Below are 14771 nucleotides of genomic sequence, written 5' to 3' on the forward strand. Positions count from 1 at the left end.
CATGTGGGAAATGAGAGTATCTGATGATAAAACAGGATAAAGAACCACAAGACCTAGAATTTTAGTCTTGTTCTGATACTAATTAGCTGAGTCTGCTTCCTCCTACGTAAAGCAAAGACTTGGACTGAGATGATCTCCATGGTCTCCTCTAACTTTAAAAGTGTACATATTGGGAATTACAGATTAATGCTATGAATTTAGCAATCTGCTGGAAACTTCATGAACACAGTACAATCATTTATTGTCTATTCCTTTTAATCTCGGTCTCCAGGAAGTATTTAACTCAAATGTTTTGCTCTGCAGAAAATTTCCTATGACCACCTCTCTCTCTTCAATTGGTGTTGGTTCTTTCAAACCAACATTTACATTATTTTCTTTGATATTTAGAATGATGCTATTTGCATTCGTAGAAGTGCAAAAAGAAGGTATCACCAAATGCAAAAAAATTCCATTAAGGAATTTTCCATTTTGCAATTAAACATGCTATTGGGTAAAGTATGGTATAGGAAAGTGATTAAATGCATACTAAATCATGTGGGTTGTTAAAAGGTTATTTGGTTGTTTGGGGTCTCCTAGGATACCTAGTTGTTTTTCCACCATCCACACAGCCTCTACATTCCTAATGAAGCCTTCGGAATAAACTTGGCTTTTGAAGGTTCTCAGCACTCTCTTTCTATGACTTCACCATATCATTAAAAATCTAAGGTTATTTAGCATAATTTAATATATTAGCAAGATTTGTAACTGTATCCAAGGATATAAACTTATTTGTTGTAACAACCACCTGAATAGTCCAAAAGGCCATTCAAATAAAAAAGCATACCATGTCAAATTTTCAGTAGTTTTATTGAAAAATGCCTCTTTTGTTTCAGAAATAAATAATATAAGGCAGTGAAATTCACAATCTGCAGTTAAAATATAAAAGCAGCAATTCTATGTTCATAGTCTTGCAAACATTTCCAACTGCTTTTGATAACTAAGAAACATGTTCTGAAAAAAGTTCATACTAAATATACAACACAAACATGCAATTCCATCTCTGCAGAATATTCTGCAATTTGGCATAAATGTTAGTGTGTCTAAAACAAGGAGGTTTAAGGCAATATGAAATTGTATCCAGTTGATACAATAATTTCAGCTACATGGCTTAAGGTTTGTGGTTGTTAAAGATGTATAAGAGCATTCTACGCCATAATGGATAACAGAAGATAGAAGAGGAAGGTAAATAATTGCAATAGAGTTGACTTTTTCCTCTCTTGGTTTTAGGAGGGGAATTACTGCTTTAATTGAATTGGGGAAGATAAACTGCCCCCTCAAAAACGCAGTCATCCTGGGTTCCAGGACTTATGCCTCAACCTAAGGGTTTCTACGAGGCTGCCTTCTGTACCAAGTAAAGGCACAAGGCACGTTCTCTCCTTGCAGCTTTTGTGAACCAAGTGCTTTTGCAAGCACTTCCAGGGCGAAAGCTAAGATGTCTACAGACTGAGTGCAGCTAGCTCGGCTTCCTGCAGAAACAAGGTTCTCTACAGTAAAAGAGGGGACTCTTGGATGAAGCAACGCCGGAAGAAACATCGCAGATAAGACGTACACTGCTCTATCTGACCTGTAAAAGATAATCCCAACGCCTCCCCCCTGGCCTGGCCACCCTGGGCGCGGCTTCAGGTTCGTTGCCGGGCACCACGGGGCAGGGCGCGCCGCCAGCGCGTGTGGGGAGGATGCTCGTCGCCAGGCTCATCAGCACCGTAGTCCTCATACTCGTCAGTCCGCTCAGGCTCCACCGGCACGATGAAGGGCTCGCGCTCAGGCAGGTAGGCCCCGCCCTCGGGCACGTATGGCTCTGTCCGATTCAACATTACAGTTATGGCATGATTTGGAAGGTACAGGCATAGCAAAAGCTAAACCATCACCCGAGGTGATGGCACTCCAGTCTTAATCTCCTAACTATAAATATATAAATTACAATGTTCCGATTAATTCCATTTGCATAGAGAATTTGGTGATGCTCAAATAAAGTAATGGCACTTTAAAAAAAAAAAAAAAAAAACCTTCAAAGATCCAGCAGTAAATACAATCATTGCACAAGTACCTGGGAAGGGTCAGAGACTGGGCCAAAGAACTGTAAACACAGAACCTAAGTGGGATTTTCACAAATCCCCAACTACCTGTTCATGACTTCAAACTCCTCAATTCAAAGAACAGTTTGGAAAGATGAGGAGGTGAGGGGAAGTATTGTTGGCTCCTAGAAACTGAACTCTGGAGGTGAGAATCAACTTTCACCAGGTAATATACAGTACATGACATTTTCTGTGGCTGTCTCTGCCACAGACTGAGTTACAGCTGGTGGGTGAAGAACACCAGTGAGTACAGCAAAACAGGAAGAAAAATGTGACTATAAAACTTCAGTTTGAAAATTGCAATTACAAAACCCAAATGAGAGTACATGTACAAAAAATAGTAATAATCAGACACATGCCCTGAACCAGACACATTGCTAACAAGCAAGAAATGAGGCGATTCCATTCGGTGTTATTCCGGCATAGAGCAAGCAGCAGGCTTTGATGCAGAAGCTTACTGTAGAATTGTTAAGTGATTTTAGTGGACAGGATCACATACAAATCATTTACAAGCCACAATTAGTTTATTATTTACATAAGACATTTCTCTGTAACCAGGTTAATTGTTTTTCTCAACATGGCATGATCTCCGCTGGTTAGTAGTTTTATTACGAGCCTCTTTCTCCACTGAGGCTCCTCATGGCTGTGTGTTTGAACTTTTTTTTTAAATAATATTTTCTACATTACTACTGAAATGCATCAGGCTTATGAACTAACACCACTGCTTTTGTCTCATTCAAGTTAGTATAAAGAGTCTCCACCCTCCTTTATGATGTTGACCCGCTTCGTTAACCATATATCTGTGGTGAGATTTCCATACAGACTCATTTCCTAATAAGCACGTGCGCAAACATCTCAGAAACAGGATTTTCATGTATTCAAACTGTAAGCAGCACTGGCGACTTAGAAAATTTGTTAGCCGGAACCTGAAACAGGTCAAAGATGATAGTTTTTAAAAGTTGAATAACTATGCAAAAAATATATATACACATCCATCTAAGTATGTAATTGTTAAAGTATACATATATATATATATCCATATATTTCAAGTTTTTTACACATACTATAGGGCAGAGGTAATTTAAATTTATTTTGCCTAGCATTGAATTGTAATTTCATGAATGGGTTGCATGAGAAATTTACATTAAGATTCATAACTTTGGGCCATATGTAAGTATTCACATAAATATATAGATATATAGATATTTGGATATTCAACTACTCATGCACTATTTGCTAGTAGCCAACCATATCAAACAGCAGTATTGTTTTTAAGACTTGCAAGATGCTTGAGGGTGCACTGATGAAAAGGTCACTGCTGACCACAGCATGACTTTATTTCCAGATCAGCATATGGGCCCTGTCCCCACAATCCCAAAATCAGACATAAGAGAATTGAAACACTAGAATGTCATTACTAAATCCATTAAAAAATTACATCCTAAATTTTCTACATACATATTAATTCTACAGACAGTGTGAGACAGTGAATTATTTTCAGTTGTCTGCATCATGTTATCAAATACAGGGTGGGGTATATTTACAGTTTCTATAGAAAATAATACAATAATTAATGAATAATAATACAAGAACAAACTCTGTTTCACATACAACTGTAAACCTATTATTGCCTCATCCTGTAGTATGCCTATATGTTAAGATTCCCAAAACAAATATATATATTCTATAATTGCATTTAACAAATCCCTGCCCCCAACATTTAGGTTAAGGGGGGGGAAAGTCAATTAGTAGCATTCTTTGAATTTCCAGGAGAAATAAGGGTAGTTTTATAATGTGATTTGGTAATTGCAGAAATATTGGAAGGGAGAGAAAATAATTATTCAACTCTTAACAGTGATATGTTTTATGCTTTGAGAGAGAACAATATTACTACATAATTAAAACACACAACTGGAAGAGGTGATATCATCAAGAAATACTCAAATCAATCTTTCCTCAATCCTAGGGAACTTCATTTCCATAAAAGTTCTTTTTTCAGGTGAGTTTGGGTTCCTACATTGACAACTACATACCTGGATAGCCTTGCCCGTTGTATGGGATGCTGGCACATTGGGATGAGTCACAGTATCCAGGAGGACCAGGGGGTCCTCGGATACCTGAGTTTCCAGGACGACCAGGGGGGCCTGGGGGACCTCTTGAACCTGTGGATCCTGGTGAGCCCATTCTGGATTCTCCTTGTGGACCTAGTGTGGGGTTAAAACAAATATTTCTCCTCTTGTTAAATACATCTCCTGAGGCAGTCAACAATACTTTGGCATGCCGACTGTCTCAAAATTAGACAGCTCACTAGTGTATGGTAAGAAAATATTTCCTTATGAAATCACCAATATGAAACGAAGTGTAGAACTTTCTTACCAGTGATTTAAGAGTTAACGTTAGAAATTCAACTACTTTAATAATTTTATTCAAAGAATACTGACTTAGCGAGAACTAATCCAAACTAAAGATATCAGTGAGTTCTCTGGTTCGCTCCCACTCTCAAAGATTGACTACCTGAAGAAATGGCTATATTAGCCCATTAGACTGCCAGGAAAACAGGTAAGTGCCTTCTCCATACCTCCAGACTATGGGAAGCAATACTATTTTGGGATCAAGTGATACTTATGGCTAACATAAATATAAACATGTAACCACTAGGATTGACCTTAGTTGCAAGGGTCTCATGGACATTATAACGAAGAAAAAATTCATTTTCAATCTAGCAAAAGAAATCCATAAAAGAACTAAATAACTACTCTTTCTTTCCTAAGTATCATTAAAGAAGCTGTAAGTGAAATCTTGCGATGACTTTTGAGCAAGAATATATTTTTTTCAGTCTACTAGCAACATCTTGGAGAATACTAGAAAAAATAGGAAGTGACACCATTCTTAAAAGCTATGAAACCAAACAAAATAAATAGGAATTCCATAAAAAATAACAACCCTCTGTGTCACAGAAACTCACACCCTCATATATTAAGGTTACACTGAATGCTTTATAGAACATATTCAAACTTTTTTCTTTGAGCAAAGAGAACATAAAAATGAAGTTATACAAGTTGGACTTCTTGCTAAAATATGTTCCATGATGGTAGCCATGCCTGAAGCTGCTATGATGAGGTTGTGAATCTCTTGGGGGGTGGTGTGCTCTCTCAGTAGTCACTATGTCATGTACCAGCAGACCTACCTGGGGGGCCAGGCGGCCCTCGAGCCCCGGGCGATCCAATACCCCTTTCGCCTTTCTCTCCTGGCAAACCTAAGGAAGGACAGAAAGACGAGGCACCGGGGGAAATTATCAGGAAGCATGTAGTCTTCAATTCAGCTGATAATACTTGATTCAAGTAATTGATTTCCCTTAGTGAAAGAACAACCTAATTTTTCACAGAAGTTCACTCTTTAAGCCAAATTCTTTCTAGATGTTTGTATAATTCCAGATTTATAGCCAGGAAACAAATCTAGCTACATGTTAGGGGAAAAATTATTTGAAGAAAACAAACACGTCTAATATATATGTTTAGGAACAGTTATTACGAACAGAAATCATAGAGTTACAACTTATTGAAAAACATCTTATCTGTAGTAGCCCTATTAGTGTAGCATCCAAACCATCAGAATAATAGAAATATCTAAGTATTCTCCACAATGTTAAGTGCTACTTTGGCCAAAGCAGGTACCCAGAGTCCTGAAACAACTGGAATCAGATAATCCTATTTTTTTTTCCACCATAAAATTAAAATGAAACAAACACACAAGACCAGTGCCAGGTCCTGAATAAAAGAACTATATATATATATATATATATATATTTAGATCCAATATATATATTGGATCTAAAACTGTAGGGCTGCTTAAATATGAGTACATTCAGATACTGCCCAACTCTTGCCAATCACAACAATTAATAAGATTTTAGTGCTTGATTTAATTTGCCAAGATTGTTTTTCCCATTAACAACAATCAGAAATTAGCATTATCTTTACTGAGATCTCCTGACAAAATCTTTCTGTTTTCTGAGCTATAGAGCTCTACAGCTAATGGTCGCCTAAAGACAGATTCATGGACACACAGCTCTTCTGCGGCTGTCCAAATAAGACTAAAGTCATTTGCCAAATTCAGTCTTCCATGTAGTTTTTTAACATCTCCCAGGTCCTGTACTTGTAGGTAGACTCCTTCCTTTATGCTCATGCTGCAGCCAGAAATGCCTACCTCGTTCTCCTGGCGGTCCCTGCATGCCTGGTGTGCCTGGGAAGCCTGGTCGCCCCCCAGGTCCTGGTTCTCCTCTGGCTCCTGCGCTTCCTGGGGGACCTGGGGGACCTGGTGGGCCCGGCTGGTTACGACTGGAGTGGTAGTCATTTGGAATCTGATTCAGCATCTGATTGAATCTGTTCATCTGACCTATAAATAGAAATAACACTTGTTAATAGGAAACCCATTAAGGGAAAAAAATGTTGAAATTGCTTTCTCTTAATTGTCTAGTGAACTCCATCTCTATTCCTCCTCTGTCCAGAAAGCATTCTAATTATAACCCTAAAAATAAAATGAACCTCTCCAGTCACCAAGGACAAAATGATCTCTGATAAATACTCATCTCCACGAAATACTGACCAAGTAGGCCATAGCATTGCTATAAGCATGAGGGAGTTGTACAGTTTTAATATGGCTCTGATAAAAAGCCCTGAAATTTGCCAGATGATGTCACTCAAAGGGAACCTTTTGTAAATTAAGAAATTATACCATTTTTGTGTGTACATAAGACAATTATAATCAGGATTTAGTGTAAATTGGAATCACCTGTGGGATATCTTGAAAAATAAGATTTCTGAGTCTCATCTCCAAAGACAGTGATACACCAGGTTTAGAGTATGGCCCAGGGACCCTAATGCCTAACATGCAGCAGAGGTGATTTTAATGCAGGTGTTCCCTAGGACAGCATTTCAAAAAGTAGTGATTAAGACATCTAAAAGAGGGAAGCTTGCATTTAAGGCCACACTTGGTTTGCAGCCATTGGACTTTATTAATAAACTTAACAGGCCTTGTGGAATAATAAGAAAGAGTCTGTGAAAAGTAAAGAGGCAATAAAAATGTCCCCACTGAAATTAGACTGCATGGGCCTACTTCTTTAGAGTCATTCAAGAACTTGAAGGTCTTAAGTTAAAAGATTTAGTGTTTGCTGCTTTCATATGTACTCAGCTGAAGATCACTAAGAGTCCTATAATATGAAAATTGAAAAGTCCTTCTAAAATAGGATTTTGTATCAGAGCAAATATAAGGATAACAGGCTTTATTTTACCTTGGGTTATTATTTTATCTTAATGAAAATCATTAGAATATCATTAGCCTTATCTAACTGGCTATAAAACCTACAATGTATAAAAATAGGAGATCCCCAAAAGTGAAGTAGAAACATATTATCTTAGAAACTTTATGACTCAAATTCTGCATTTTCTTGTAATTAATTAAAAACTATTTATACATTAAAAAGAAAGAAATTTACCACTTATCAATTGTTCACAGACTTGTCTTGCAACTGCCCGCATCATGTTCTGAGAAGCAATGTCTCCCTTGTTAATTAAATCAATGAGAATCATTAGCATGTTATTTCTATAGTTTCAGACTTCAAAGTTTACACACAAAAATAAGTTAGTCAAATTTCAAGAAATACATACTCTATCGCCTTTCTCTCCTTTCAATCCAGATGGACCCTGAAATATAGGAATTTCATATGTTAGAAAGTAAGCATGATCTAAAAATATTCATGAATAAACATGATGATGAAGAGAGCAAAGTCTGCTTTCTAATGAATTAGCAAAATGGCACATCACATTTACATCAGTTTCATTGTCTTTATCTGTTAAAAGCAATTTAATCCCCTCCCACCTCCCTCTATCTGAAGCACATGATTTCCAAAAGAGTGCTGACATGTGATTTTTATGATAACAATTTATAAGATATGTTCTCTGCATACATTTTACGATGCCATTCACAACAAAGGCCTGGAACTGAAATACATATGGAAATTGCACTTGGTACAATGACCCTTTCTTTTACATCACCATGCCTGGGTAACTCAGCTCATTCTTGTGGATTCCACATGAGTTTAATCTTAATTCAGTTCTAGTACCGTTGGGCTTTTGTCAATTCCCTAACTAAACATATATCTCTAACTTCTTCCAGTGATTGTGTGTATGTGTGTGTGTGTGTGTCTGATTTAGGGATAAAAGGAATCGTATGCCTCCCTTATTAAATAACTCAATCCAAAAGGTGGTTCCATATCCTAACACAACTACAGAATATTGTCCCTGATCTGCCAAGCCTCTCACTGGCCAGAAGAGGATCCCAGAAAAAGTTTTCTTTATAATGCAAGAAGTTTTTGTCTTTTAGTAATGCACTTCCAGGTTGCCAACTGCTATCACAGAAGGAATATACAAATCATTGAAAAATGTGGTGTTCAGATAATCTATCCCAAACCAAACCACATCTTATAGCCCCCAAGACTTTTGCCTGAACTACTTCAATATCCTCCTAACTGGTCTTCCCACTTTCTGGATTGCCCCATTAGAGTCCATTCTCCACACAGAAGCCAGAGTGATATTTTTAAAAGGAAAAATTCATCATGTTACTCTTGGCTTCAAGGGCCTCTTATGACAGTTGGAATAAAAAAAGGACTTATTATCATTGGCTAGATGGTCCACATAATCACTTCTGCCCTGCTATCTGACATGATCTTTCATTTCTCTCCCCTTTACTGCCTTGACTTTGGGTATCTGGACCTCTCTGATATTCCTTTTATATACCAGACTCATTCTTCACTCAAGGCTTTTATTCATGCTGTTCCCACTGCCTGGAATCCCCTTCCCACAGCTCTTCAGCTTGCTCCCTCAATTCATTCCACTGCCTCCCACAGGCTATGACTACTGTATCCACAATAGCCACCACCCCACCACCACAATGACTCCCGCACCCCTGAGTCTGTTTTTTTCTTCATGTCACTCAGCATCACCAGAAATATTTATTTACATGTTTTTGGTTTATATCCCCTACTAGGATCTTCATGAAGGCAAGGACTATGTCTTGTTTACTGCAGTATCCCCAGACCCTAAATTATTGACTAGCACACATTTAGGCACTAACAAATAGGTGGTGCATAAATGAATAAAAATATTCCACAAGCAGTTCTTGAAAGCTTCCACTGTACAACATCAGGTGTTATAAATTAGCAGGAAGATATCAACTGGTTATAACAGCTAATGACATAAGCCAGCAATTTTCAACCAGTGTGCTACAAGAACTTTTAAAACATGCAGTACCTGACTATTATTAGAGGCACTGACCTTTTTTCCCTTAGACTGTCAAGTAAAAAAATGACAGCAGACAATACAATAGCCGTCCAATATGAATGAATCAAAATTATACCTATCTTTTGTCAAATCAGCAAAAAATATTTTTTTTGGTGTATCACAGGATTTTAGTAATTAGTTTATGTGTGCCATGAGATAAAAAATGTTGAACATTGCTAGCATAAGCTAAAAGTCACTGAGCCATGCTCTCTGATAACACCTTATGCACCCATCTGCTAGTGTGGGGCATAGAAATGAAAGGTAAGAAGGAACAGAGGATGAAAAGAAGAGGCAATTTGGCACCCTAGAGGACATGAAAGAAAACAGGAAAAAGGAGGTCGATAAGGTCCAAATAAATGTTGCAAATTACAATCATAAAATAAACTGGAGTTTGGCTTTCCCTTTGCCAAAAGTACTAGACTGTTATGGAAACATTATTATTACTGAGTCTGGAAACTTTTGTAAATTTCAGGAATTTTTTTTTTTTTTAGATTGTTCCTGGTGTATTTTTTAAAAATTTACTGCCGCTCTGGGATTCTTCTTGTATGTAGGGTTTGTAGAAATCGTCTTTATTTCAGGTCAAGGACATAACGTTTCCTTCAGGTTTCTAGCTGCAGTCATCAGTTACATCAGTAATTGCCTTGCACAAGACTCTTATTTTGATCACAGTAAAACAAAATAGAATTCGAATAGGTAGAAGAGTTCCATGTACTCTAAACTGCTCTTATGAAGTTTCTGCCATGACTCATTGAGGAAAATAAAGTAAGAAAATCATGTGCTAGAGTACACACAGAGTATAAAGTATATCACGAGTCCTTCAATCATTACGTTGCTTATTTAATTTTATGTAAACATAGAAGGCAATGCATCTCACATAAAGATTCTATCTTAAATTTGCATGACATTAAATTTTTTTTTAAACTTGGGTTTCTGTAACTCAGACAATTCTTAAGAAAACAGAAGTCCAGTCCAGAGCACATCTAACAGTTGGACTCAATTATCTTTAAGATAACTTTTTATATTTCAGAATTCTATTTAAACAAGATAAATTCATGCTTCATACAGAAAATAAGGAAGAACTTATAAAGTATATGAAGCCCAATAGTCATTACAAATACTTCTGGATATTTCTTTTCTTTTTTAAGGATTTATTTATTTTTAGAGAGAGGGGAAAAGAGGTAGAGAGAGAGGGAGAGAAACATAGATGTGCAATAGATACATTGATTGGTTGCCTCTCACACGCTCCCACCTGGAGACCTGGCCTGCAACCCAGGCATGTGCCCTGACTGGAACTCAAACTGCGACCTTTCCATTCATAGGCCGGCACTCAATCCACTGAGCCACACCAGCCAGGGCTTGGATATTTCATTTAGTATCTCAGTTTTGGAGCTACTAATTTGAAAATACCAGATACACATAATACCATCACAATAACTATTTTACCCAAAACACCTGACCAAAAGATACACTGGATGTGAGTTGTAAAATATAAAAAAATAAAATAGCATCTTGGATCAATCCTTTTAATTCTGGGACTAACGATCTTAGCTTCCTCAAGGAGACAGAAGAGAGCAAGTGGCTTGACTGGATGGCACTGTCAAAGGGCTGATGTTTGCGCTTTGAGTTACACGGGGAAGCACCATCCATCATCACCATGCAGTTTTCTGTGTTAAGCAGCATGCCACTGCTAAATAAAAGGAATCATTCTGCTGACTCAGCTTAGAGTGTTTGTACAGTGTAGAAATATGTGTCTTGGCTCATAATCCCTTTCTCTTTTTAAAGAAACCCTATTAGCAGTTTTCATCTTAGAATATTCCTTCTAATTCAGAGAGAAAAACTTTAGAACTAGTACCAAACTAATTCCATGGGTTTAGCATAGTTTCAGCAAATGCTTCAAACACATGATGCCAGAGATAACATAAATATGCCAAAGCCTCCCTGTTTCCTCATTATCAATGGTCACAGTAAAATGACTCTAGACACGCCAACCGTCCACTTACTGGTCTGCCGTGGTCTCCAGGTTTCCCAGGCTTCCCACTCGGTCCCGTGGCTCCTGGAGAGCCTGGGCTTCCCTACAACACACAGGATGGGAAAGAGAACATTATTATGGAAGAAAAATCACATCTAAAGTAAACTAATAAAGTGGCCAGCTTTAAAAGCTTTGAAATGAAACAGCATATAATCACATATTAAGGAAGAATAAAACTAAATTTTAAGTTAACATAAAGGAAAAATAATCTTGAAAATTCCCCATTCAATCTTTCTTGACTATATAGTTCTAAAATCTATTTTTAGACCATATGAAAAACATATACATATATAATCAGTTTTACAATTCACAATCTGTGATCTCAGTAATTAGTTACAAAGTGAATCTTCAGAAAACAATTCCTGTTTTTTAGCTTATTTCTATTACATAACCAGACAATCCATCAATAGACAGGAGTGAAAAGTTTGGCTGGGGAAGAAATTAAGAAGGTAACCAGTTTTCTGCTAAATTGGGCACCATTATGGCAAAGTATTTCTTTGTCTGCTGAAAACTGCACACTCAGTCTAGAAATTCATGTTTTCTTTGGTTCATTCTCCACACCTCATTCTCTTCTGTTGTATTAGCACCGTTCACCCCAACAAAACCATAAGAATTTCCTGTTTCTTTTAACACAGCTTCAAGATATTTAACCATATTTTAATAGAATATGTATAATATCTACTAACCAATACATTATGTTCTAAAGCCTAAAATTTCCTTAAAATGAAATAATCAGATTTGGTAAAATAATTAATTCTTTACCTCACCAATGATGTGAAGTTTAAGCTCTATAGTAAATACTTCAAATGAAAGTTTGCTATACATTTAAACTTCCCTTTACCTGAAAATATATATATCAAAAATAAATAAGATTATTTTAACATATGCTATTGAATATTCATATCCTTCCATAAGATATGAAAAAATCCATCACCAAAAACAGTTTAATTGTGATCTCACCTGGATGTAGGTATCCAGATACCACCTTCAAAATCATTGGCTTCAGTATTTTCCCCAAAGATCTTAATTAGAAGTTACTTCCTCAGAATGAACTGATAACTATTTAGTAATAAATGTCCTTAAAATTCAAATATTAAAGGCCACAGATTCTTAAAGTTATATAACAGAAAGTGACTAGTACAACCACAAAATTCTGTCACTCAGTGTGGGGATGGAAGGGACTAAGGCCAAGTTATGAGGGGCATCTTCCTATTCTTCAAATATAACTTGATTAAACAAACAAACAAAAAAAGAAAACCCTGTATTTTAACATGTTTTCTCTAACCTAGTCTGATTTATGAAAAAAAAAACAGCAACCTCAGTGGTGTACCCACAGCACAGATGGAATGCACCTCAAAAGCCAGATAACCAAGCTCTTCTCTAGCAAAATGGGGGTAGGAGGACAACTATGCAACCCGTTCTGTTCTTACCGGTGGCCCGGGTGGCCCCCTGGGTCCCATTGCACCATCTTTTCCAGTAAAGCCCTGTTGTAAAAATGAAATTAATCATGTTAAATGAGGTAATTACCAAGTGAAAAAGAAAAAATGCTAAACAGGTTGTTCAGTGTGAAGGGTAAAGGACTTAACCCAATTTGATATTTGCAGGTAACCTTCCAATATTAAGACAAATGTACAAAAAAATTAAAATTTTCCAATTTACCTTAATGCCTTTTACTGAATAATTAATTTCTAAACTCATTCATTTATGTAGTTATAAATAAAATAATTTTAAGAGTCAAACTAATTTTCCACAAAGAAGGCATTTCTTTCTTGAAGATACTAGCATTTGCTTTTGTAAGAGTGTGATGAAGTCTAAAGGAAAGCATCCTTTCTACTGAAAAGTGCATGCCCATAACCAGGCCCAGGACAGATCAAAGTGGGATGAAAGAAATGTTGCTGAGAAAAGCACATGGTCTCATAAAAGAGGAAGGAGAGGCCAAGCACCTGATTAGGAAATTCCCTTGCTCATTCTCTAAGCAACGACCAGAGAGCTAGGGCAGGACTATTGATGTCTCCACTTCTGATGAATTTCTCTCCTCCACCGCAAATAGAGCCAATGATATCTTAACCACTCTCCACTCGAAACAAAGGAAATCCTCGATCCTTACGTAATTTTTTTTTAGCCGCCCCTCTCTCCTCATCTCACAGAAAAGGCCAGACCTGCACCAGTGCCTGACTAACTGCCAAGGAGGGATCTGTCCCAGGAGCACAGGGCATCTCCACGCAGACTCACTCTTTGGCTCTGGAGCTCCATCTCCATACAGTGCCAACTGACCTCTGCCTGGAATGAGTCACCCTGCTACCCAGTTAACATTCATCCCAACAGCAGGTCTCTGAAATCCAGCCTAGGATTTCTGAATCAGATCATTTTTTATGGTTGTTGCATTCCTCTGTCAAAGGACGTTTTTGTCTCATTTTCTGCAGAGAATGAGTGATAATTTCACCCATATTCCTGGATTCTAGCAAAAATCAAGAACATTTGGATCACTGACTGCATGAAGTATTTATGCTCCCACTGGTTTTACAACAGGAAGTTTAAGTTATTTCTTTTAAATTGTGTGAAAAATATTCCACCCCCACAAAAAGATTATTTTTCAGAAACTTAAAGAGATAAAAATTTCAGACTGTTTTCTGGAAGATCTAAGCCTAGCTTAATAAAAAACAGACTCCAAGTTCATCTGATGTAACATCAACACTGCTTCTGCAAGCCACTTAAGAAGCAAAAATGTGCTGGTAGTATTATTATTTGGACAGTCTGAATGGATTTTTCTTCCATCCGAATCTCTCCAAAAGCTATATAGGACACACTTTTTTTTTTTTTTTTTTTTTTTTTTTGGTCACTATCATATTTCTAAATAACCCTCCTTCAGTCAGCCTAAGAACATTTTATTTATTCCCAGATCTGCTGAGGTATAATTGACGAAAAAGTACATGACTTATGGTATACAAAGGTGACGTTTTGATCTATGTATACACTGTGAAATAATTACCAAAATCAAGATAATCACCATAATCATAATTATATCCATCTCCTCACATAGCTATTTTCTGAATGTGCTGAGAACACTTAGATCTCTACTGAAAAACTTCAATAAAAATGCAGTATTATCAACTATAGTCACTATATTATTATATGTTTTAAATCTCCAGAACTTATACATTGTGCATAAGTGAAACTTTGTACCCTTGACTAGTATCTTCCCGTTGCCCACTCTTATCTGCCCCCAGCAACCACCATTCTACTCTCCACTTCTTTGAGTTCACCTTTTTTTTAGATTCCATACATAAATGA

At 36.9% G+C, this 14771-nt stretch overlaps 1 protein-coding gene across 1 annotated transcript in view; it reads right to left on the minus strand.

The window, feature by feature from the left end:
- Nucleotides 1–847: 847 nt before the first annotated feature.
- Nucleotides 848–14771, minus strand: part of COL12A1 (collagen type XII alpha 1 chain) — a 118239-nt gene continuing 104315 nt past the window's right edge. Inside the window, exons 59-66 of the mRNA XM_090282670.1 lie at nt 12911–12964; nt 11452–11523; nt 7781–7816; nt 7609–7675; nt 6321–6509; nt 5302–5370; nt 4148–4318; nt 848–1837 (exon numbers count right to left, since the gene is read on the minus strand). Of these exons, the coding sequence (XP_090138796.1) occupies nt 1659–1837; nt 4148–4318; nt 5302–5370; nt 6321–6509; nt 7609–7675; nt 7781–7816; nt 11452–11523; nt 12911–12964 (837 nt within the window). The 3' untranslated portion in view covers nt 848–1658. The remainder of the gene's footprint in view (nt 1838–4147; nt 4319–5301; nt 5371–6320; nt 6510–7608; nt 7676–7780; nt 7817–11451; nt 11524–12910; nt 12965–14771) is intronic.

The sequence above is a fragment of the Furipterus horrens genome, unplaced genomic scaffold, assembly GCF_987537825.1.
Source record: "Furipterus horrens unplaced genomic scaffold, mFurHor1.1.pri manual_scaffold_6, whole genome shotgun sequence".
In the NCBI taxonomy this organism is placed as follows: Eukaryota; Metazoa; Chordata; class Mammalia; order Chiroptera; family Furipteridae; genus Furipterus; species Furipterus horrens.